The sequence below is a fragment of the Oncorhynchus tshawytscha genome, linkage group LG28 (assembly GCF_018296145.1).
Source record: "Oncorhynchus tshawytscha isolate Ot180627B linkage group LG28, Otsh_v2.0, whole genome shotgun sequence".
Classification (NCBI taxonomy): domain Eukaryota; kingdom Metazoa; phylum Chordata; class Actinopteri; order Salmoniformes; family Salmonidae; genus Oncorhynchus; species Oncorhynchus tshawytscha.
The window spans coordinates 32839644-32866529 of NC_056456.1; the positions used below are offsets into that span (position 1 = coordinate 32839644).

The 26886-nt window shown below is 45.0% G+C and overlaps 1 protein-coding gene across 1 annotated transcript; it reads right to left on the minus strand.

The window, feature by feature from the left end:
* Window positions 1-3894: 3894 nt before the first annotated feature.
* Window positions 3895-26854, minus strand: LOC112227107 (heparan sulfate 2-O-sulfotransferase 1). The gene is made up of 7 exons (XM_024391950.2): window positions 26414-26854; window positions 9467-9711; window positions 8995-9080; window positions 7283-7421; window positions 6974-7071; window positions 6477-6634; window positions 3895-6024 (listed from the first exon to the last, which is right to left on the minus strand). Exons 1-7 carry the CDS (start codon window positions 26535-26537, stop codon window positions 5798-5800), a joined length of 1077 nt encoding a protein of 358 aa, XP_024247718.1. The 5' UTR covers window positions 26538-26854; the 3' UTR covers window positions 3895-5797.
* Window positions 26855-26886: the final 32 nt, after the last annotated feature.

A 26886-nucleotide genomic window follows, 5' to 3' on the forward strand; every position in this document is an offset into this window, starting at 1 on the left:
CACTCTCTCACGTGATCATAAACTTCTCACACGCACGAGCATCGCACTCTCCTGTAAGAAATCATGTTTACACAATATATTAGCGTGTGACAATTCTAGAAGTGCACTAAAATGATGAAGATTATGAGCTGGATACTACTTGTTCCAGGTTATTCTATAGTTGAAACTTAGTGGTGTAAATTATTTAAGTAGAAATACTTTAAAGTACTTCCTTAAGTAGTTTTTTGGTGTATCTGTATTTTACTATTTATATTTTTAACTACTTTTACTCCACTACATTCCTAAAGAAAATTATGTACTTTTTACTCCTTACATTTTCCCTGACACCCAAAATTACTCGTTATATTTTGAATGCTTAGCAGGTCAGGGAAGTTGTCTAATTCACGCACTTATCAAGAGAACATCCCTGGTCATCCCTACTGCCTCTGACCTGGCACTCACTAAACAGAGATTCTTTTTTTCTAAATTATGTCTGCCTGTTGAAGTGTGCCCCTGGCTATAAGTAAATTAAAAAATACAAGAAAATCGTTCTGCCTTGGTTGCTTAATATAAGGAATCTGAGTTGATTTATACTTTTACATTTATATTTTAGCTATTATATTTACTTTTGAAACTTAAGTATATTTAAAACCAAATACTTTTAGACTTTTACTCGAGTAGTATTTTACTTTAATCAAGTATGACAATTGGGTCATAGAGGTTTCACCTCTGATTGACATCTTCATCATCATCATCATCATCATCCATCATAATAGGATGCCTAAACAAATTAAATTTTTTTAATTTTTAAAGAGGCTGTAGTATAGTATATAGGGGTAGCCTAATACACTGTAGTAGTACAGTAGTAGCAGTTACAGAGAATGACTCTCTCCATTGTCTTCAGAAACTGGGCAGAATCGGTTACAAAAATAAAATAGCTGTCAACCGACTGCACTACTTACCAATGGCACCGTGAGCAGGCAGGCCTTCTACAGAAATAGCTGCAACAAGACAGAAAGAAGCAAGTCCATGTGTAAGCTCAAGAAGAGGGAACTAAGAGGGCACGAAGAGTCGTGAAGAGGGCATGACAAAACCTTTACCCCCGCAGGAGGCTGAAAAGATTTGGCATGGGTCCCCAGATCCTCAAAAAGTTCTTCAGCTGCACCATCGAGAGCATCCTGACCGGTTGCATCACCGCCTGGTCATCCCCGCTATGGCAACTGCTCAGCATCTGACCGTAAGGCGCTTACAGAGGGTAGTGCGTACAGCCCAGTACATCACTGCGGCCAAGATTCCTGCCATCCAGGACCTATATAATAGGTGGTGTCAGAGGAAAGCCCATAAAATTGTCAGAGACTCCAGTCAACCAAGTCATAGACTGTTTTCTCTGCTACCGCATGGCAAGCGGTGCCAGAGCACCAAGAATAGGACCAAAAGGCTCCTTAACAGCTTCTACCCCCAAGCCACAAGACTGCTGAACAATTAATCAAATGGCCATGGGGACTATTACATTGACCCCCCTCCATTTATTTAGTAAACTGCTGCTACTCGCTGTTTATTATCTTAGCATAGTCACGTCACCCCTACCTACATGTACAAATAACCTGAACTAACCTGAACATTGAAAAGTTGAAGTTACATCAGACTTCTCTCAGTCTCATAGATGACACTGTAGACTAGAGCCTTCATTACAGGTCCTGGATCAATTTGGTCATTTCACAAATGACAAGAGAGAGCACACTATTTAATCTCATGAAGCAGGGCCCAGATCAGTCTGGGAAGTAGCACAAAGGGAGAAAGCATAATGGCACTCAACAGGGGTGTTTCCATTCTGCTGATTCTGTTGCAAAACATTTCTTAAACTGAAGCAAGCAGAACAAGACGGGGAGGGGTTTACCTGAATTTGTCCAAGAGAAACTCCAAACAGTTTCAAAATGTTCCATTGTGAAACAGAATTGTTGGAATGAATACACCCCAGGGCATTACCTGTTGAGACAGTTATGGGAAAAACAGGCAAGTAACTCTTAGAAATAAAAGATGTTAACTAGAAACGTAAAAGGTTCCAGGCAGAACCTTTCCACCCTACGAAGAACCATCAAAGAACCTTTTACGAAAGAAAAGGGGGTTCTACAAGAATTCCATCCGGCCTAATTGTGGCTTGGACAGAGGGTAGGGCAACCATTTTTATTGTGTCACATTGGCAAATCCAGGAATCTGTTGTAGGCGACCTAACGATGGGATTAATGGGAGATTGGTTCAGTAACTGATGACTAGCATAAGATTACCTGGGCCTGCCTGGGTAGAGTTTAGTGGAACCCTGGGCCAGGCTGGGTAGAGTTTAGTGGAACCCTGGGCCAGGCTGGGTAGAGTTTAGTGCCACGCTGGGCCAGGCTGGGTAGAGTTTAGTGGCACGCTGATGTCAGGCTGGGTAGAGTTTAGTGCCACGCTGGGCCAGGGTTCCACTAAACTCTACCCAGCCTGGCCCAGCGTGGCACTAAACTCTACCCAGCTGCCAATGATGGCAAGTTTGCCAGGCACTGAAGCAGCAAAGCAGCCCTAAACCATAATGCCCCCTCCACCATGCTTTATGGTTGGTATACGGTTCTTCTGTTCAAAGGCAGTGTTTTGTTTTCGCCAAACATGACGCCTGGCATTGCGCCCAAACAACTCCACCATTGACTTGTCTGTCCAGAGCACATTGTTCCAGTAGTCTTGTTCTTCACCCAGGTGCTGCCTGGTAAACTTCAGTCGTCCATTTCTATCATTTCTTTGAAAGCCGAGGCTTCTTCCTTCCTGACCTCCCATGTAGGCCAAGTTTGTGCAGTCTCTTTCTGACAGTTGACTCATGCACTTCGACATTGATTGTTGCAAGATGCCTGTAGATCCCTTGATGTTGCCCTGGGGTTCTTAGAGACTTCTTTGAGCATCTTTCGGTCGGCTCTTGCGCTGAATTTGGTGGGACGGCCTGTCCTAGATAGATTGCCAGTGGTCTGGAATTTTCTCCATTTGTAGATGATCTGTCGGACTGTGGAATGATTGACTTCAAATTGCTTGGAACAAGCTTTGTAACTCCTCCCAGACTCTAGTCATCAACAATCTTTCTTCGGAGGGCCTAGGAGAGAGCTCTTTTGATCTTGGCCTATTTATTTATGTATTTAATTAGGCAAGTCTATCACATACCTGTATGGTTAAGACCAAACCAGACCACGTTTCTGATCTTTATGTACCCTCCAAGTTACTCTGATGGGGTTCTAATCATTTGCACCTGTTTTGGTGCACCGGGTTCTAATTTGAGCCATTTGATGGGATGATACATGAAGGGGTGTACTAACTTTTTCCACACAAGGAAAATTGGATTTCTGTTTATTTGAATTGCAAAGTGTTATTTGTCACTGTTAAAATGTTCAATTAGGTTAACTCTATTTGTCAATGGTTTGAAATTAACATGAACTATCCATGTGTCCAAATATATCAAAGACATACTTTTTTCACAGCACTGTACATACACAATTGCATGCATACCTCATAACACTATTGGCAGTTGCCAGTGATGGTATAGGGAGGGTTGGATCTGGTCTACACTAACAATACAAGTGTTGCAGTGGTGCAGTCATGACTTCAACCTATGGAACAAAGATTTGATGAGGCTAAAGCTATTTTGAATAGCTGGGGGGGTGGGGGGAGCACCGAGCCTGATTCATCTCTTTAAACTTACAGTATCCAAGTGTTAATTTGCTGTTTCCATCACACATACCACATCACCATGGACTGGATAATGTCTCCCGTAGATGTCTTCACTCCAGGCAGAGTGAAGACACGATAGCGAATGAGCTCCCTCTACAGTATGCAGCAAGAACAGCAGCCTTTAACATTTTCATCGATCAATTTACTAATGAAGAATGACATTAAAAGCACTCAGTCATGGGCATTTCAGTTTTTAAATGTGTGTGTGATATATATAAACAATAAAAACATGAGAACGATAGAATAACAAAAACATTGTGAGGTTGACATTCCAGCAGATAAATCTGCAACAGAGAGAGGGAGAGAATGTTTTGGGGTGTCTAGGGAGGAATACACAATATGCCATGTAACAAAAACTACAATACTTTCTGTTTAACAGACCTTAAAAAGGGACGCTTCACTACTTTTGAACCTCAAATATTCATTACCTCTAGCACAGTACAGTAACAGCGTTCTGTAGTAAAAAAAGAAGATGACTAAGAAAATGACTCCTGATGTCACATGGTGAAGTGCCTCTTTAATGACATGAGAACACAAGCAATGTGTCTGACATGATCTCAATGTTTGGTTTTTACTGCCTGCCTACCATGCCAACATTACAACTCCCCTCGGGGAGTCGACCTCTCTTTTATAGTCCCTGTGAACAAAATCCCTTTGCTTTTAGTACTTCTGCTGCCTCAACGTCTGGGATGGGGCCTGATTAGTTGGGAAAGTCACTTCTTCACAACACTGTTGTAGGCTGTTCTAGTGCTCCAGCACTGCAGTCACTGTTGCTGGGCTGAGTCACAGAGATGATCTGATCAGTGTCTGTATTAGCAGGCCATCAATAGATGAACCGAAATTGTCATTAGCAGTGTCAGCAGTTAGCAGTGCACGCATGGGTTAGGTTAGGTTATAGTCTTACATAATAACCATACACATTGAATGAAAATGGGTTGCAAGTTATGATCCTAAGGGGAATAGCAAAATAACATCTAAATTCAGTCATCAAATATCGTGTCAAGAAATTCAGCAAGTTCATGAGTTTAAAGCAGTAAAACAACAGATTTGGGAGATCTTTGGGTTATGACAGTAAAAGCACAAAAATTAAATGGTGTCTTGCCAATATAGAGAAAATAACAAAAGTTGAGAGAAAAATCTATAAATGGCTCATTAACTAAATGTGTTATACCAGAGCTGAAATAAGGTATTAATAGTAAGTCCTCTTGATATAGATTAACTGTTTGATCCAGATTGAAATTAGTATTATGTACAGCAGCTAAATGGTCAGTTGTCTGTCTTCTTCCATAGTTTAATTAAATCATGTGCAAACACTTCACATTCCTCCTAGCAATATTCCAACCGGGTGAAAGAGTCAGAAAACAACTAAATAAGTATAGTATAGTATCAAACACTGAATAGTAGTACCACAGTAGTGAACAGGGTGCATCTGTCACTCAAGTCTATGGAGGTCACATGATTTAGATTTTGGAAAAATGTCTGCAGTTCATATAGGTAAACTCCAAGATAACATAGTAGTCAACTTTTATCTTATTAGTGGGAGGGTTACAACATAAAAAATTACACCCTCTTAACGTATAAAACAGGGTCGACAATGTTCCCATAGACGATGATAGTAAAGTAGAATAAACCACAAAAACGAAACCAAACGGAACACAGCCAATAAAACCCCTCCCCCTGGACGGAAAATATAAATCATGTGATCAGAAGAAAGAGAACATGGGCAGCTGCCAAGTAGACTCGTCTCCTGTCATGTGTCCGTCGAGCATACCACTCCTGTGACCTTTCACCTGGAAGAATAAAGGGAGTCCTGGACCTGGGATGCTGGTGGGAACATGACCTATTGGCATGATCTCGCACCAGGAAGAGGCCACTTCCTAGTTCTGTCGGCTACTATGGAGACGAGGAGGAGTCAGTTAGTTAAGTGGGCGACATTCAGAGACTGCTGACTAACGTCCAACACAGACAGTTCCACAGACCCACTGATTATATTAGTCTTCCTCTTCTCCTCTGTCCAGTGTATGTGACTACGGGATGAAGCCTAGATGAATGGTCCATCTTCCATGTGCATTAGTTAGTTCGTTTTGGGGTAGATCTTCTCGTAGAAGAAGTTCTGGGCCAGCAGGTAGAGTTCCCCGTCCTTCTCCCGGACGGCGTGAGCCCGGACAAATTGGAACTGCTCCAGGGCAAACTCGTAGAACTCGTTCTCCATCTTCCAGATGGCCGACTGCTGCAGCTTGGCGATGGACTCCTTGGTCGGCGGCTTCTTCTCACTTGTCTTCCTCAGATGGGATTTCTTCCCTGTGGGGGAAGGGGCATATGGCATCACTACCAATCCAGGTGGCCCTTGGATTTTTGTTTAGTTAAAAATGGTATATTAAAAAAAAAGATCTAATGTAATAAATGTAGAGGCACTTGCATATTTATTTTTAGAGCTGTTAAAAAGGTGAGAATTGCTCAGGGGAATAACAAGTGAAAATGTTGTTTTGTTTGCACAGCAAATCACCTCTCATGTGCAAAGCTACAGCTAAGTGCACTTTCAGAAATAGGTACGTAATCATTCCACATACGATTTACAAAGACTCAAAATACATATGAATCTATTTGGGTATGCTGACACTATAACTTTTCTTTAAAAAGCTTTAAAAAGACAGAAAACAAAGAAATCAATTTCTGCTTAGTTGACAAAGTAATGAATAAAGTCAATGTCAAAGGTCATCTCAAGAGGCATGGTGGCGTCTCTGGTACAGTACCTGTTCTGTAGAGCTCTGTGGCGCCCCTGAAGAAGCGTGGCAGCGCCGCCTCCAGCATCATAACAAAGTCCTCCAGTTCCTCTGTCACCCCCACCAGCAGGTACTCATTGACCAGGTTATACTTGGCCTGCTCCAGGGCCCAGTGACTGCCCACGTTCCTACAAGAGATGTCAATCAATCATGTTGTCAATTAAATGCATTTATAAAGTTATTTTTCATCACCTGTACAACAGATGTTGTTTAGATCGAGCAAAATAGGCTAGTCTCGCATTCTCAACAGATGAGCTAGAGAGAAGAGAATGATACATATCACAAGAGAGAAAAAGCAAATAAACGCCTCTAGAAAAGAAAGACATGCAATATAGCATGTAAGTTATATTTTAAAGGGGTTCATGTTTGGTGTTCTACTGTTCATATATCAGCCCATTAAGAAGTGTGTAATGGGGTTATAGGTTAAGAATGCATGTTGTGGATGAAACGTAAGGAGGGGTACATACCAGCACTCAGAGTAGTGACCACAGAAGAAGGGGATCTGCAGCCACAGCTTTTCCGGGGCGCAGTCTGAGCCTCCCGCCGACACACACTCATCAAAGGTCTGAAACACATCCATGACAATCAAAGACAGAATTGCCTATGGAAGCGTGTTCTACTGTTCAAATACATTGTATATATAATAATAGTTTGCGGGATTTTTTTCTCTCTCCCAGATTGTAGCTTTAGCGTAGGCATAATTTTAACAACATTTTACAGTTTTAATCACTAATACACTAGTTGGTACAAAATAATCAGGAGGATTGCAGACTGACCTTCTTATCCCCCTGTTTCCGGCGCCGCAGGCCGGGCCGGTAGTCGTCCCCAAAACGCAGGAAGTAGTAGTAGGACACCAGGCGCTCGATGGGGTCGCGGATCACATTGATGTAGACGGGCTTCTTCTTTACTCCAAACCTGTGTCAAAACAGAGAGCGAGTGTAAGAATAGATGGTATAATGAAATGCCACCAGCACGTTACGATACGCAACCAGCACGTTACGATGCCCCACCAGCACGTTACGATGCCCCACCAGCACGTTACGATGCCCCACCAGCACGTTACGACCAGCACCCACCAGCACGTTACGATGCCCCACCAGCACGTTACGATGCCCCACCAGCACGTTACGATGCCCCACCACCAGCACGTTACGATGCCCCACCAGCACGTTACGATGCCCCACCAGCACGTTACGTTGCCCCACCCCACCAGCAGCACGTTACGATGCCCCACCAGCACGTTACGCCCCACCAGCACGTTACGATGCCCCACCAGCACGTTACGATGCCCCCGCACGTTACGATGCCCCACCAGCACGTTACGATGCCCCACCAGCACGTTACGATGCGCCACCAGCACGTTACGATGCCCCACCAGCACGTTACGATGCCCCACCAGCACGTTACGAGCACGTTACGATGCCCCACCAGCACGTTACGATGCCCCCACCCCAGCACGCCCCCACCAGCACGTTACGATGCCCCACCAGCACGCACGTTACGATGCCCCACCCACACGCACGTTGCCCCACCAGCATGCCCCACCAGCACGTTACGATGCCCCAGCACAGCACCACCAGCACGTTACGATGCCCCACCAGCACGTTACGATGCGCAACCAGCACGTTACACCACCAGCACGTTACGATGCGCAACCAGCACGTTACGATGCCCCACCAGCACGTTACGATGCCCCACCCACACGTTACATGCCCCACCCACACGTTACGATGCCCCACCAGCACGTTACATGCCCCACCCACACGTTACGATGCCCCACCGGCACGTTACGATGTCCCACCAGCACGTTACGATGTCCCACCGGCACGTTACGATGTCCCACCAGCACGTTACGATGCCCCACCAGTACGTTATGATGTCCCACCAGCACGTTACGATGTCCCACCAGTACGTTACGATGCCCCACCAGTACGTTATGATGTCCCACCAGCACGTTACGATGTCCCACCAGTACGTTACGATGTCCCACCAGCACGTTACGATATCCCACCAGCACGTTACGATGCCCCACCCACACGTTACGATGCCCCACCCGCACGTTACGATGCGCCACCAGCACGTTATGCATATCACAAAGATCATGTGTCATTAAATCGAAGATGATCTATGAATAGACAAGATGTTAATCTGGGGCCTATTCAATAGGACCTGGATCAAAAGAGAGAGATAAGAATACAGTACATTTGATTTAACCTAGAGAGATCCTTTAATGACATTATATCAAGATGTGAATCTGAGCCCTGTTCAATAGGACAGTGTTGCAGATGTAAAGCTTCGACCTGCCATGACAGGTTCATTTTCACATGATTTAAAGACATATCCCTTCTATAGAGAGTTGCATTCTATCTGTTCTGAATGTTGCACTCTAATGTTGTATTAATGTAGTACTCTATAAGACCACAAGGGGGAGACAGCAGCAAAAGTCTATCTGGTAAGATGTGTTCTGCAGTGGAGAGGGGGCACTCACTTTGTAAAGTCCAGGAAAGAAACGTGACCGTGGTAGAACGCCGGCTTCATCTCCCTCCACTCTGTCACGTTTTTCACAAACCGCACCTGAGCAGATAGACAAGACAATTGATACATGATATGGGCCAATGCAATCCCTTCTTCAATATCACCCTCCCACTTTCCCCCCTCCCACTCGCTATCTCTCCCTGTCTCTCCGTCTCGCCCTCTTCCACAGAGGTCAAACATTGCCACATTAGTGTGCGATCAGTGACGGCTGGTGTGACACTAAAACAGAGGACTGGCTCATTTTAATGGCTGGAATGGAAGAACCCCATTGTTTGATATCTTTATATTCATTCCATTCCAGTCATTTCAATGAGCCTGTCCTACAATTTCTCCACCCACCAGCCTCCACTGTGTGCAACATTTTCTCTAAATCAGCTACGAGTGCCATTGACCGTTGAGATTTGCCTCTGGCCTCACCCTCTCACCTGATCCTGCATGGACATGACCGGGTTGTTCTTGGTGGTGTTGATGTGCAGCACGTGGTAGTGGTTCTTGCCACACAGGTCGTAGGCGATGTTGGTGAAGGAGGTACTGGCCGTCTTGGGTACGCGGTTGTAGATAACCACCACGTCCTCGCTGTCGGCCACCGAGGGGGCCTCCCGCTCCCGTAGGCCATCCTGTGTGTGCCGCTGCTCGATCTCACGCACCTCGTGCCTCGCGATGGCCCGCTCTGTACAGAGGAAGAGGAGGAAGATGAGCTAAAGGGATAGTTCACCCACATGAGGACCTATATTCTGTTAGCAACAGTGTGCTAACAGTGGTCTTACCGCTTCCATTGTCTCAGGCTCAACTACGCCAATACCGCACAGTGGCAAATAAACCCGACATATCTTGGGTATATACTGTAAATAGGCCACTTTATATCTATAAAATGGGGTGTACTTGTAACTTAGGCAAACTATCCTTTTACCAGCCTTCTGAACATAATATAAAGAACAGAAAAAAATGAACGATCACCAAATTGACTGAGAATACATTACATTGTATAAATAATACTCCAAAGCTTCTTTATACCTGTCAAACAGAGTGAAGTGACACTGTGTACTGGCCTTTGGGGTGCGCTCAGTGTGGGGTTTGACCATTCATTTAGATCCCTCATGTCTTACTCACTGTTAAACAGATTTGCCTGTACTTTTGAATACTTTTTAGCCAGTAGTTTTAAAAGTAGAGCTCACGAGCCAAAAGCGGTCCCCAACCACATCATTGTTCCCTCTCTTGCTAAAGTGTCTGCATCTTGCTAGCAGTCACTCAAATGGGTAGGGGCTGAAGCCCATTGTCTAGAACTCAAATTGCTCGGGGGGGAATGGTCAATTTGGTTGCAATCAACTAGCTTAGTTCCTCAGTGTTCAAATAATCTTTCAAGAAAATACAATTTCAGGAATGCTAATCTTATGTTTCTAACTACAGAGAATATTTCAGAACAAATCGGAGATGGTGGGTGTCGGACTCCACTTTCTTGTAGTTTTTGGAGGTGGAGTCCTTTGTATCACACCACAGCCTGGAGTCTGTCCCTGTTATATCTCACCTCTGTGTAACTTAACAGATGTGTCTGAGTATGCATGGCCTAAATACTCTCCTCTTTCTGGGAATGGGAATAGAGAACCATGTCCTCTCTATATATCATTTAGATTTGAGTCATTTAGCAAATTACAGGGGCAATTTGGGTTAAGTGCCTTGCTCAAGGTCACATTGACAGATTTTTCACCTAAACGACTTGGGGATTCGAACCAGCGACCTTTAGGTTACTGGCCCAAAGCTCTTAAACACTAGGCTACATGCTGACCTTACAGTAGCTGTATCAGATAGAAATGTATGTGACTAACTGTGAATAAACAGAGAACGCTGTAGGCCTGAGCCATTTCCGTTTGGCTTTCCTATCCCAGGTCTAAATCAGTCTCAGATTGACTAGTGGTGACATTGGCTCAGATCTGAACACTCCAGCATCTAATACTTATGGGAATGCCAGGCCATGCCAGGCCATGCCAGGCCATGCCAAGCCATGCCAGGCCATACCTAGCCGTGCTGGCAGCTGGTACAGAGAATAAGGTGTCATCTGTGATCACACTGCACTCCCAACCCCCAAACCTCCTTTGCCATCCCCACATACACCACACACCACCCCCCCCTCCCTTTTTACACCCTCCCAGGCAGCTGCTAATGTCCCACTGATCAAAGCTAGCGCTAACCAACCGTGCTAGCAACCGGTGCTAGCCACGATACTGGGCTGTGACAGGTGGCAGTCTATGGTCGTCTGTCGTCATGATGAACATAGATAAATATGGTCATAAGTAACACCCAGAATGTATAGCTAGGAGAGACTTCTATCCACACGTCACCTAAAGCACAAAGACATAAAAGAGCAGTTGTCATTTTCATATCAGTACGAGTGTTGATCTAGGATCGGTTTCACCTTTTAGATCATAATGAATTAGATTTTATGGACAGTTGGAGACCTGTTCCTAGATCAGCAGTCCCACTCAGATGCTAAGGCTGCGTTTAGACAGCCAGCCAAATTCAGATTTTTTTTAAACAATTGGTATTTTGATCAATCAGATCAGCTCCGAAAATGATCCCAAAAAATTGGGCTGCCAGTCTGAACGCAGCCTTATGTGAAGCCCAGATCTCTAGGCCTAGACCTTAGCGTATTCCCACACAGCGTCCTAACATTGGAGACAGTAGTCAAGGTCTGTAACAACTGAATCAGAATCAGCACTCCCTAGCCCTAAAACAAAATGAGCTGAACTTAAACAGGCCCCAAGCCACTAGTTCAGGGTATTGTGTTCAGTGCCAACAATTAACAGGGAGGTACAGTTTATTGTAGTCCAATGTGTTGAACAAGCTTAGTTAAAACCCCACTGTGTCCAAGCAGAGGGCGCCACACACACACACACTTAAGCTAATGGTCGAGTCTGAGGTCATTTAATTAGTGGACAAAGACCCGCTCTGTATTGATGAATCACTCTGGCCACACAGTGTGCTTCCATTCAGTCACCATTTCCGTTGGTTCCCCCCTCGCCATTTCCAGCTAATTATGACCTATGGTGGAACTGGCAACAGTCTTAAACACTACAACAACTAAGCCGATGCTCATTGTTCTGAATACATATTCTAGAACGCCACCCGAGATAGCAATATTTACTAAAACAATTTCACGCTAGATTAGAATTGCCCATTTCCAATCATCATTCGTCTTCGGCGGGAAATCCGTGAATATGACAGTTTGTCGTGTGTTATGGTGTCTCATACGATCTTATGGGATAATAAAAACAGGGGAGAAGATGATCCCTTCTCCAGGCAGCTCATACATCCATCATACTCCGCAGCTCTTCATCCCTGAGCGGGTTAGCCTCTCGCGCACAAGCCTAGGCTGAGGGGTAATAGAGAGCCTGAGAGTTAGAAGCCTTGTATGGTTCTGCTTCAGTAGCGCTGGATTGCCAAATCAATGGAGTACGACAGGGAGGAGATCTAGGTTGCTGCTGGAAAAAAATAAATATGAAGTGGTATTTTTTATTTATTTAAATACAGTAAGCTTTGATGTGGCCTGTGGCACCTGCAATATTTGTTTACCAGAGTGCAAACACAGCCAGGTGGTAATAGGAGTGTGTGATTAGTAATTTCAAGCATATTGTACAAGAGACCCTTGGGCTAGCCGTTCACAGCTGCAGGAACAGGGGATTCAAAAGAAGCCTGTTCAACTAAATGCTTAAATCAACGACTGTACAGAACTACTGGTTCAAACTAATGTATGACACAGACACCTCATCACAATCTTGCAGTGTTTGCAAATAAATGACGGAGGCACCATGAGTTACAATTTAATTCCTTAAGTGCTCTTTTTAGGACAGATTACCGTAGCTGGGGGGGGGGTTCCTGGCTTGGAGACAACTGCTGCATTCATGGCCCATGAAAGCTCTCATTCACGTCTAGCCTGGCGGCTAAGGTGTAGACAGCTGGGAGAGAGGCGGCTGGGCCGAGCCCGGTGAAGACACAAGGCAGAAAATGAGAAACGACACTCGGCTGGTTAGTACAGTTTAGCCCAAGCAAGTGGAGCTATTTCGCTGGCATCAACAGAGGTGCAGTGGAAACTGAATAACTAAGCACTCACATGCTCTATTTCCACATGCCAATATAAATCTGTGTGTGGAAGCAGCCCATTTCTAACAGGCAAGGTATCTTGTTAAGTAGCCTATTTTCCTCATGGGAGAAAACACAAGCCTATATGGTCAGTGAAACCAGACCAAAAATCTTGTCAGCAGACAAAACATGCCCTCTGCAGTCAGTTTTTAGGGAGGTTCTTGCTTGGGACTGACTAGAACCTTATTACAGCATCAATACGAGTATCACAATAGAGTGCCATTGGTCACGCCCCATGGTAGTGGACCTGACCAATGGCACGGTTTTAGAAGCCCTCTTGGCAAAATGTTGGGGTTTTAAAAACAAATTTCCTGCAATTCTACACATTTTGCCATGGCTTATGCCAGTGGTCACCAACTGGTCGAGATCGACTGGTCCATCTTCTAGGCACTCCTAGTCGATCACCAAAATGTCTGTAGAAAAGCAAACGATAAAGGCTCCTTGATTTTTTATTTGACTTTGCACTTTTGCCAGAAGGTGCACTTGATTCAGAAGCCCTGCGCCGGGTAGGCAAAGTGCTCCCATTTTTAACCATTTCATTTGTCTGAAGGGACAAGCTCCACCTACCCGGCGGACCAGGAGAGCTGTAGTTAAATCAAGTGCGCCTACTGCGCTGGCCAATCGGATGGCTCCAATCACCATACCTATAGCTTCCAAGAACCCACAGTTGGATACTAGCCTGCATGAGACTTCACAACTTTTAAACCATGACCAGAGAGAAACTGCCAAAGAAAAAAAGCATTAGAGCTGCTGTTTTTATGAGTGAGTTATTTGTTTTTATTCAGCACTGTCAACACTTTCTTTTCTCCAACACTTTCACAAAGCATAACACTCGCCTCTCACTACCTCTTCTTGCACCGCAGCTGCAAATAATTAGTAGCCAAGTGTATCGATAGGCTTGTGTTTTTATTATTAGCAGCTCGTCATGTGTATTTTAATATCGAGGAATATTTCACTTTCTTTAGTCAAAGGAACAACATGAATTTGTGCCTGAGGTAGAAGTAATGTGGTGCAATTCCAGTTGCCTTCAGGGGAAGGAAGGTGTCCCCTCTCTGGTCAGTCTCACCGGAGGAAAGGAGTGAACGGGGACAGGGAGAGGCAGACCCTCTACTGCCCTCTCCCTCCCTTCGCTGAGACTGACCATCAGCTGCAGGTACCATCATTCCAGTCAAATAAAAAAGCTCATTAATTTCAATTTATGCAAAGCTGTGCATCGCAAGTGATACACCAACTGATATATTCTGTTATCAAAGCTCGTTGTGAAATATAATATGGTCTTAGCAGAACAATATTAGCAGGCCAAGCACAAAGCCAATATGCTGTGACAACTAAGTTTATTCATGTTGCATAGGCTTACATTTTTTAAGTCAGGTTTTTAATTGTTATTAGTATTTTTTTAAATCTGAGTGGTAAATCTCTGCTTGCTTTTTGACTGCGAAAGTGATCTTCACTCAGAAAAGGTTGCCGACCACGGGCGTATGCTATCTGAGTGACTCAAACATAACAAACATCCATGGGGGCCCCATGCCGTGGCATTTTTGGAATTGTAGATTCTCCCGTCTGGTGGTGATTGTTAGTTCTCAAAGATGATCTTAATAAAAAATATATATTGTTCCATTTTATTTTCTACATACTTTACATCTGGTTTTTAGTTTTTACCATCCCAAAAATTATTAGCGTTAGTTTATGCTACACTGAACAAAAATATAAAACACAACATGCAACCATTTTTAAAAGAGTTACAGTTCATATAAGAAAATCAGTCAATTAAATTAAATTCATTAGTCCCTAGTCTATGGATTTCACATGACTGGGAATACAGATATGAGTCTGTTGGTCACAGAAACCTTAGTAAACAAAATGTAGGGGCGTGGATCAGAACACCAGTCAGTATCTGGTGTGACCACCATTTGCCTCATGCAGCGCGACACATCTCCTTCACATAGAGTTGATCAGGCTGTTGATTGTGGCCTGTGGAATGTTGTCGGACTCCTCTTCAATGGCTGTGTGAAGTTGCTGGATATTGACGGGAACTGGAGCACGCTGTCATACACGTCGATCCATTGCATCCCAAACATGGTCAACGGGTCTAGTGAGCATGCAGGCCATGGAAGAACTGGGACATTTTCTGTACAGATCCTTGGGACATTATCATGCTGAAACATGAGGTGATGGCGGCGGATAAATGGCCCGACAATGGGCCTCAGGATCTTGTTACGGTATCTCTTTGCATTCAAATTGTCATTGATAAAAAGCACATGTGTTTGTTGTCCATTCCATAACCCCACCGCTACCATGGGGCACTCTGTTCACAACAATTGAAATTAGCAACCCGCTCGCCCACACGACACCATAAACACTGTCTGCCATCTGACCGGTACAGTTGAAACCAGGATTTAGATGAGCTTCCCTGAGACGGTTTCTGATAGTTTGTGCAGAAATTCTTCGGTTGTGCAAACCCACAGTTTCATCAGCTGTCAGGGGGGCTGGTCTCAGATGATCCCGCAGGTGAAGAAGCAGGATGTGGAGGTCCTGGGCTGGGGTGGTTACACATTGTCTGTAGTTGTGAGGCCGGTTGGACGTACGGCCAAATTCACTAAAATAACATTGGAGGCAGCTTATGCTGGAGAAAATAACATTGTATTCTCTGGCAACAGCTCTGGTGGACATTCCTGCAGGCAGCATGCCAATTGCACCCTCCCTCAACTTGAGACACCTGTGGCATTGTGTTGTGTGACAGAACTGCACATTTTAGAGTGGCCTTTTATTGGTGCACCGGTGTAATGATCATGCAGTTTAATCAGCTTCTTGATATGCTACACCTGTCAGGTGGATGGATTATCTTGACAAAGGAGAAATGATCACTAACAGGGATGTAAACACATTTGCGCACAACATTTCAGACATAAGCTTATTGTGCGTATTGAACATTTCTGGGATCTTTTTATTTAAGCTCATGAAACATGGGACCAACACTTTACATGATGCATTTATATATTTTTTTCAGTGTGCATGAATATGGGGGAAACACTGCCAGTCCCTGGTACAGAAAAGGATGAGAAATGCTGGTGTAGTTAGTGTCAATAGTAGGATACATTATGTATGGTACCAAGCTACTGTATCACTGCAAGCTTAGCACAGACACTGATACCTTACCGCTAACATAAGGTAATAATCATAGTTAAATTAACCCTGCAATTTCCTGCAATCAAAGCTCATTCTATCTGACAAGGTGAGTTTATATGATAATCGGGGGAAAAAAGAGCTTCAGTTCCGCCCATCAAAAACTGGCAGTTATTTGAGATGATAATTTACACAGATGGCAGGCTTTACAGCCTAATAATTCTATGCCTTGGCAAGGGCTGCTCTGTGGAGTGGACAATTGATTTGTCTGGATCTCTTGGCAGGACTTGTCATTGACTAAGCAGGGTAATTAGTCTACTGCTTGAAATAGGGGGGAAATATCAGGTTCTGTCAATAACACCATCTCTCCAGAATCACAGGAAGAGAGACTGCAGCCATTTCTCCATGTCCACCACCACTTAAGAAATGGTACGGCAAACTGTTCACGTGAGAAACTGTATTACTGTCCAAATGTTTTAAAAATAACATCACAGAAATAAACAGCTTACATAACAATGCAGGTGTAGGCTAGTTATTGTACAACACAGAAATGTGATTCTCTCCCCCATAAGTGTTAATAATGCATAGGCAGGAGTCCAGGGAAAACTCCACAAATGTTCGGGCAATTCTGAGGGCAGCTATTTATAGGACAGATGAGGAGTGGCTAATAGGTTAATAGGACCCAAAGCTCCACAGAGGAAGCCCAACAGAGAACTCCGGTGTCAATTGTGAGATCAGATCCATCATCGGCTGTCATAGCAACCAAGTAGGAGGAAGGAAACGGACACCAAAAATGTTCCTCTATGGTCACAAGCGGTTCTCAATACTACTCCTCAAGTACTATAGCCTGGTTAAACCAGCGCAGCGTTCAGTCTGGTTTAACCAGGCTACATGAACTATGGCAGCAGTTAATTAATTGATTAAGATCATTCATGAACAAGAACATCTCAAGTGTTCCAACTGGCCTTTCTGTGACATACCACCTCTGTGGTGAGAGGCTGTCCCCACTCCCCAGAGTCTCGGCACACTGTGTGCGAGACTGCCAGCACTCACAGTGCAATGCAATGCGGAAGAGAAAGTCTGACAAGGAGAGTGGGCCACAGCAGCAGAGAAACTTTCAGTTCCCCCCCACAGCTGATAGTACAAGATGCACTGTACCACAGCAGATGAAAGCCAAGCCAGGATAGAGTACCACAGTATGAGTCATAATACCCATAAAACATAGCGATCAAACAGGAAATGTTTCCAATCTTTTCCCCACTGTACATTTTTCCCAAAGGGGATTTTAGAAACACTTAAAATAAGGGCTGTGTTTCATGTAGTCTTACCCTGGCGTGACGTTTTGACAAGGTGACTTTTATCAATATATTCGTCTGTATTTATCCCCCAAAAATGAAATGCTAATTATCTGCTAATGTGGCTATCATAAAGAACTACAAATGCCATGATGATCTTGATGAGGGTAACAGGTTTCTTCTTCCTCCTCTGAGGAGGAGTAGTCGCAAGGATCGGAGGACCAAAATGCAGCGTGGTATGTATCCATAATGTAATTTAATGGAAAATGAATACAAAATTCAAAAGAACAAGAGAATCAAAATGAAAACCGAAACAGTCCCGAATGGTACAAACACTGAAACGGAAAAATAATCACCCACAACTCAAAGGTGAAACCAGGCTACCTAAGCATGGTTCTCAATCAGGGACAACGATTGACAGCTGCCTCTGATTGAGAACCATACCAGGCCAAACACAGAAATAGAAATAATAGAAAAAAGAACAGACTGCCCACCCCAACTCACGCCCTGACCATACTAAAACAAAGACAAAACAAAGGAACTAAGGTCAGAACGTGACAGTACCCCCACCCCCCCCCAAAAGGTGCGGACTCCGGGCGCAAAACCTGAACCTATAGGGGAGGGTCTGGGTGGGCGTATGTCCGCGGTGGCGGCTCTGGCGCGGGACGTGGACCCCACTCCACCATAGTCTTTGTCCGCCTCTTAACCTGCCTCTGTGGCCTCTTTAGAGCGGCGACCCTCACCGCCAACCTCGGACTGGGGACCCTAGCCACGGGTCCCGAATGGACGGGAGACTCCTGGCAGCTCAGGACAGACGGGAGACTCCTGGCAGCTCAGGACAGACGGGAGACTCCTGGCAGCTCAGGACAGACGGGAGACTCCTGGCAGCTCAGGACAGACGGGAGACTCCTGGCAGCTCAGGACAGACGGGAGTCTCCTGGCAGCTCAGGACAGACGGGAGTCTCCTGGCAGCTCAGGACAGACGGGAGACTCTGGCAGCGCTGAGCAGTCGGGAGCACCTGTAGGGAGGAGACGAAGACAGCCTGGTGCGGGGGGCTGCCACCGGAGGCCTGGTGCGTGGAGGAGGCACCGGATAGACAGGAGGCGCACTGGAGGTCTTGAGCATCGAGCCTGTACAACCCTACCTGGTTGGATACTCCCCGTAGCCAGGCCAGTGCGGCGAGGTGGAATAGACCGCACTGGGCTGTGCTGGCGAACCGGGGACACCATGCGCAGGGCTGGTGCCATGTACCCCGCCCCGAGGAGACGCACTGGAGACCAGATGCACTGAGCCGGCTTCATGGCACCTGGCTCGATGCCCACTCTAGCCCCGGCCGATACGAGGCGCTGCTATGTAGCGCACCGGGCTATGCCTGCGCACCGGGGACACCGTGCGCGTCACGGCATAACACGGTGCCTGCCCGGTCCACCGCTCTCCACGGTAAGCACGGGGAGTTAGCTCAGGTCTCCTACCTGACTTAGCCACACTCCCCGTGTGCCCCCCCCCAAAACATTTTTGGGGATGCCTCTCGTCCCAGCCACGCTGCCGTGCTGCCTCCTCATACCACCGCCTCTCGGCTTTCGCTGCCTCCAGCTCTGCCTTTGGGCGGCGATATTCTCCCGGCTGTACCCAGGGTCCCTTGCCATCCAAGATCTCCTCCCAGGTCCAGGAGTCTTGAACCCGCTGCTCCTGGGTAGCACGCTGCTTGGTCCGGTTGTGGTGGGTGATTCTGTCACGATCGTCGTTGGAATGAGGTGAGGACGCAGCGTGGTAAGTGTTCATCATATATTTATTAAACCGAGAACACTAAACAAAATAACAAAGGAGAAACAAAACAAAACAGTTCTGAAAGGTGACAGACACATAACAGAAAATAATCACCCACAACTCAAAGGTGAAACCAGGCTACCTAAGTATGATTCTCAATCAGGGACAACGATTGACAGCTGCCTCTGATTGAGAACCATACCAGGCCAAACACAGAAATAGAAAATCATAGACAAACTAACATAGACAACCCACCCAATTCACGCCCTGACCATACTCAAACAAAGACATAACAAAAGAACTAAGGTCAGAACGTGACAACGAGACTGCCGAATCGAGGCAAAGGTAAGAATCTCTTGATTTAACTATCTAATGTTAGCTAAATTAATAAATTGGCTACATTTCTTTAAAATTACAATTATGTGAACAGTCGTGTAAGTTTTAAATGGACACAATACCTATTAGCAAAACTGTCAGCTCGAGATGACGTGCAGGAACTTGCAGGGATTTGTAGCTTTGCATGATGTCTACTTTGACGCAAATTAGCATTTTCGAATCAAAGTAAATAGAGACGAATATATTGATAAAAGTCACCTTTACTGGTTATGACACCTCCACTGTGAGGCTCTATTCAGCTGCTGTATATTTACTGGTTATGACACCTCCACTGTGAGGCTCTATTCAGCTGCTGTATATTTACTGGTTATGACACCTCCACTGTGAGGCTCTATTCAGCTGCTGTATATTTACTGGTTATGACACCTCCACTGTGAGGCTCTATTCAGCTGCTGTATATTTACTGGTTATGACACCTCCACTGTGAGGCTCTATTCAGCTGCTGTATATTTACTGGTTATGACACCTCCACTGTGAGGCTCTATTCAGCTGCTGTATATTTACTGGTTATGACACCTCCACTGTGAGGCTCTATTCAGCTGCTGTATATTTACTGGTTATGACACCTCCACTGTGAGGCTCTATTCAGCTGCTGTATATTTACTGGTTATGACACCTCCACTGTGAGGCTCTATTCAGCTGCTGTATATTTACTGGTTATGACACCTCCACTGTGAGGCTCTATACAGCTGCTGTATATTTACTGGTTATGACACCTCCACTGTGAGGCTCTATTCAGCTGCTGTAAACAAGATGGAAGTTATATGCAAGGCAAGAGGAGCGGAACAGTTCAGCCAGACTGCCTTATCCCTCTATTCTCTGATGAAATTGGTTTTAAAATGCTGCAGGCATGTTTCTCTCCCCTCCTTTTGTTAAGGCTTATGATGTGAGCAGCCAGGGGTTTTAAATATTCCTGTGTTGAGATGAAAATTAAATCTCACCAAACCCCACCCCTCCCCCCATAGCTTTGAAGAGGAAGATAGCTTTTGGATGTAACTTGGAAATTGGGAAAGGCCTGTTTGGCCACAGGGGATTATCATCTTGCACTACAGTAGCATCCCAGGCTCCAGATAAAGAGGCTGTTTATGATTATTGATTAGCAAAGGAAGGACTCTGATGAAAAGTAACATGATTATCAGTTATAATGACGCTTGGTATTCTTACAATACGTCTACAGAAGCTCTGTTCCAGCTGGGTCTCTCAGAGGGATGTTGATCAGTGTTATAAAAGCGATAAGTCATCCACCTGCTTTCACGCATGCTTAACCACACCGACCGCATCGTTCGTCAAACCCCTTGGAAACCCGACAAGGGAACACTGCGGCGCGAGAAGAGCGGTCTCAATTACACTCCGGGGTGCGAAACAGTTCATAGCACCGTGATTAGCCTGTCAGTCATCCGCAACTGTGCACGGAAATGTAGCACAGAACTTCAAGGGAAAACATTCTTCTTTAAAGTGCAAGCCAATGCCCATAAATACACCAATCAGGGCCCTAACTGCTCGAGCTTAGGGCCATTAGTACTCTGCCCACACCAAATCCATTCCTGACACCTGTGTTTCCACAGTGGTATCCAATCCATTAGGCACTCAAATGGCATGTTTCAGAGTGCTGAGACACATAGAGATGTACAGTAACCACTATTTAGTGAATACCAGCAGACTGCCAGTGTATGACTCCATTTAATAACCCTGGGGAGGCTAAAAACAGCTCCATGGTGTCAAAAGGAGTGCTCCGGATAATGGTGAAAAAGAGAGAGCGAGAGAAAGAAAGAGGAGTTGAAAGTGAGGAGGTGGCTGAGGTGTGAACTTGGTGATGCAAGAGTTTGATCAGAGGGAGTCAAGTTGGTGTGATCACTGATGTGATCTTCCTGTCTGGGTTGGCGCCCCCCCCTTGGGTTGTGCCGTGGCGGAGATCTTTGTGGGCAATACTCGGCCTTGTCTCAGGATGGTAAGTTGGTGGTTGAAGATATCCCTCTAGTGGTGTGGGGGCTGTGCTTTGGTAAAGTGGGTGGGGTTATATCCTTCCTGTTTGGCCCTGTCCGGGGGTATCATCGGATGGGGCCACAGTGTCTCCTTACCCCTCCTGTCTCAGCCTCCAGTATTTATGCTGCAGTAGTTTGTGTGTCGGGGGGCTAGGGTCAGTTTGTTATATCTGGAGTACTTCTCCTGTCTTATCCGGTGTCCTGTGTGAATTTACGTATGCTCTCTCTAATTCTCTCTTTCTTTCTCTCTCTTGGAGGACCTGAGCCCTAGGACCATGCCTCAGGACTACCTGGCATGATGACTCCTTGCTGTCCCCAGTCCACCTGGCCGTGCTGCTGCTCCAGTTTCAACTGTTCTGCCTGCGGCTATGGAATCCTGACCTGTTCACCGGACGTGCTACCTGTCCCACAACTATTATTTGACCATGGTGGTCATTTATGAACATTTGAACATCTTGGCCATGTTCTGTTATTATCTCCACCCGGCACAGACAGAAGAGGACTGGCCACCCCTTATAGCCTGGTTCCTCTCTAGGTTTCTTCCTAGGTTTTGGCCTTTCTAGGGAGTTTTTCCTAGCCAACGTGCTTCAACACCTGCATTGCTTGCTGTTTGGGGCTTTAGGCTGGGTTTCTGTACAGCACTTTGAGATATCAGCTGATGTACGAAGGGCTATATAAATAAATTTGATTTGATTTTGATTAACTAGCTTGTCCTGCTTTGCATATAAACTAGTAATATCATCAACCATGTGTAATTAACTAGTGATTATGTTAAGATTGATTTTTTTTAATAAGATAAGTTTAATGCTAGCTAGCAACTTACCATGGCTCCTTGCTACACTCGCGTATCAGGTGGTCAGCCTGCCACGCAGTCTCCTCGTGGAGTGCAATGTAATCGGCCATGATCGGTGTCCAAAAATCCCGATTATGAAAACTTGAAAATCGTCCCTAATTCAAATCGGCCATTCCAATTAAATCGGTCGACCTCCAGTCCAAACATACCAAGACAGTCATAAAGAGAGCATGACAAAATCTTTCCCCCTAAGGAGACTGAAAAGATTTGACATGGGTCCCTAAATCCTCAAAAGGTTCTACAGCTGTACCATGGAGAGCATCCTGACCGGTTTCATCACCGCCTGGTCATCACCGCTATGGCAACTGCTCGGCATCTGACCGTACGGCGCTACAGAAGGAAGTGCGAACGGCCCAGTACATCACTGCCATCCAGGACCTATATAATAGGTGGTCAGAGGAAAGCCCATAAAATTGTCAGAGACTCCAGACTCCAGTTATAGACTGTTCTCTCTGCTACCGCACGGCAAGCAGTACCGGAGGGCCAAGTCTAGGACCACGAGGCTCCTCAACAGTTTCTACCCCCAAGCCATAAGACTGCTGAACAATTAATAAAATCGCCACGGGACAATTTACATTGACCCCCCTCCCTTTTGTACACTGCTGCTACTCGCTGTTAATTATGTATGCATAGTTACTTCACCCCCACCTACATGTACAAATTACCTCAACTAACCGGTACCCCCGCACACTGACTCGGTACCGGTGGCCCCTGTATACAACCTCATTATTGTTATTCTTATTGTGTTACTTTTTATTATTACTTTTTATTTTAGTCTACTTGGTAAATATTTTCTTAACTCTTCTTGAACTGCACTGTTGGTTAAGGGCTTGTAAGTAAGCATTTCACAGTGAAGTCTACACTTGTTGTATTCGGCACATGTGACAAAGTTTGATCTGATTAGTGTATCAGGATTTTGACTTTTTATAATGTTCAGATTCATTATTATAATTGAAAGCATTCAAACGTCCAAGATGTGAACTAGGAACTTGACCACATCAGCGAAGATATACTGGTCCCCCTAGCGCTGCATTGATATGGACTTTTCAAAGCCATGCTCAAAGCTACTGTCAATCACATCAAATAGTATAACTCTTTTCAAAGTACTTGATGCCAGTCTGTGGATGGCAAGATCTTTTCATGAGCTAATTCCTGTCCAGGGCACTGAGCAGTAAGGAGGTTGGTGCCCAGTATGGAAATGGAAGATAATTCAGGTCTGACTCTTTATGAAGTCGCAGCGCAGGCAATGAATGAATGTTGAGCAGAAGGCATTCCTACATCATTGTGTCACTCCCTCCAAACACATTCACAATGCATGGACAGTACCCTTTCTCATTTGCATTAAAAGGCCTCTCTTTCATGAATTATTAAAGCAGTGTAAGAAATAAAAGACAAAACCTCACTTAGGATGTTTCACTCCGGTACAACGCTTGCGGTAACATCGCGGCGAGTGGGAACTTACTTAGCTGATTGCTCCTCATGGAGCGGCAGGTAGCCTGGCGGTTAAGCGTGTTGGGCCAGTAACTCAAAAAGTCGCTGGGTGGAATCCCTGGGCAGACTAGGTGAAAAATCTGTTGTGCCGTTGAGCAAGGCACTTAACCCTAATTGCTCCTGTAAGTCGCTCTGGATAAGAATGTCTGCTAAATGACTAAAAATGTAAATGTTGTAGAGACTGGTGTGGCGGTTAAATGTAGATACATAGTTAGTTACATGGGCCATGAGGTGACAGGTTTATAAACAACGCTTCAATTTACACTGCTCTTAGCAAGTATAGCATATACTCCCATCTAGAGTTACGGCCAATGAGGAAAGCACACCGTCAGCCCCACCTCCACGTGCTAATGTTAAACTTGACGTTTCTACAAAATGTACCTAGCATAAGAGTACGCTACAGGAAATACAGTGCATTCAGAAAGTATTGAGACCCCTTCCCCTTTTCCACAGGTTACATTATTACCTTATTCTAAAATTGATTAAATAAAAAATGTCCCTCAACAATATACTCACACAATACCCCATAGTGACAAAGCAAAAAGAGGTATACATCTTTTTTGCAAATGTATAAAAATAAATAAAAAATTGTTTTTTAAATGGATACCTAATTTACATAAGTATTCAGACCCTTTGCTATGAGACTCAACACACACCTGTCCACATAAGATCCCACAGTTGACAGTGCATGTCAGAGTATAAACCAAGTCATGAGGTCGAAGGAATTGTCCCTAGAGCTCAGAGCCAGTATTGTGTCGAGGAACAGATTTGGGGAAGGGTACCAAAACATGTCTGCAGCATTGAAGTTCCCCAAGAACACAGTGGCCTCCATCATTCTTAAATGGAAGAAGTTTGGAACCACCAAGACTCCTTCAAGAGCTGGCTGCCCGGCCAACCTGAGCAATCGGGGAGAAGGGCCTTGGTCAGGGAGGTGACCAAGAACGCGATGGTCACTCTGACAGAGCTCCAGAATTCCTCTGTGGAGATGGGATGAGCCTTCCAGAAGGAATAAGGCTGTAACGTAACAACGTGTGGAAAAAGTCAAGGGGTCTGAATACTTTCCGAATGCACTGTATGTCACCAGATAACACAGATGAAGCTAGCTACAAGACACATGGATCGTTATGGGGTGATTTCAATCCATGCCGAGACTACCAAACCACTCACAATTAGCCTGGAAGCAAATCACAGTGGCTTCTGTGCTGAAGACTTCTAGTAGGAAAAGTGATTCAGCGTCTGAGTGAAGTAACAAGCAGATAAGAAAATAAGTTGGAAATGGGCAATATTGGAGCGTGTAATAAATATACAGCTTGTTTTCTCAATATAAACGGGAGAAATGCATCAGCACCTGGTCGGACAGCAAGTGGTGTCCATCATGTTGCCCTGCCTCAAACCTAGGCTATTTGACTATGCGGGATATAATTGGAACTCATGTTTACATTAATAAAGGTTTCTGTGGCACAGCACACTACAGCAAGGACATTTCTCGGAACGATCAATTCCACCATGCAAATGGTTGTTGAAAATAATAATGCATACATAGAATGCACATTGAATGGGCTGAAATAGTGAAATTTTCTAATTCCCACGTAGTGCATGTTTACATGAAATCACCTTGGAATGGCCATCATTCAAATTTTAAGTCTCTCTCCACACAGCTATTGTTGTATCCTTGCATGTTCTGTAAAGAGGTATCTGAAGCTTAATGAAATAGGAGGTAGAGCCCTTCTGCCGTAACCACATGGTCTTTGGTCCAAGCCTGGCTCCAGTTTACTCTCAATTGCTATCTTGGTGGCAGCGGTGGGATAACCATGCAGCCCTGAAAGGCATTATGCAAGGTTTGCTTTTTATTTTAAAGTGTAATGACCTCTGTTTACCAAGAGGTCTGGACCTTCTCCATGGCAAAAAGCTGTACTGCGCCAGCTCTAAAACTGCTGGGTTGATGGTTCAAGCCTAGTTGTTCCCCCCCAATCACTACACTATCAATCATTAACCCACTGGAGGGATAATGGTGCCACAGGTTCTACCTGCTGTTCACACATGATCTGGTCAACCATATGGTAAAAGAGGGTAAACTCATTATACAATAGGTTTGTCAAATCGTTTACTAAACCTGACTGAAAATGTAGTTGATGTTCCCGAGTTGCACGTTGTCCTCAAAATGCCAGTTTGTCACTTCCCAAGGGGAGCGCGAATGATGTCGTCACAAGTCAACCGCAAATTGGCAACCAAGCTGACAAGATGTTCAGCAATGGTTCAACCCCTACTGCATCTCACGGACACATTTACCTACTGCATGATGAATAAGGACAGCTTGACCGCAGTCTTACCTAGCTTTCCCCGAGACTCCTCCAGCTTCTGGATTTGGTTCTCCAAGAAGAACATGGCCACTGCGAATGCCAACAGCGCCAGAAGCTGAAACTTGGGCGGTATCATGATTCTTAGAAGCCCCATCAAACAATCCAGTAAGAACAGGTCATTCCAGGTTTAGAAAATACTACATAAAAAGGTAATGGAATTGTCAATTACAGAGCGAACGAGTGTCTGTTAAAACCCTGGTTGTGCAGTAGGAAACACACTCAGATCCAAATGATGTTTCATACTATAATATACTCTGCATGCAACCTCAATGCCGTATTCTTGATGTTGAGATGTCCCCCCCCAAGGGTGTCAACAGAAGCGGGTTTGTGTTTCTCGGTCTCGGCGAGTCTTTCTCTGTAGAGCTGTCCCGTTCAGTTCACTTAACACGCCTACCTTCATCGGAGGACTTATTACTACAAACCCCCTATTGGTGAAACCAACA

Bases quoted from the DNA above. Each gene is read 5' to 3' on its own strand.
- LOC112227107 (XM_024391950.2), bottom strand. From the start codon at position 26,537: ATGGGGCTTCTAAGAATCATGATACCGCCCAAGTTTCAGCTTCTGGCG. The intron at 9,712-26,413 runs GTAAGACTGCGG...TCCTCTGTACAG, and splicing joins GGAGTCTCGGGGAAAGCTAG to AGCGGGCCATCGCGAGGCAC. The intron at 7,422-8,994 runs GTGAGTGCCCCC...GTTTTGACACAG, and splicing joins TCTTTCCTGGACTTTACAAA to GTTTGGAGTAAAGAAGAAGC.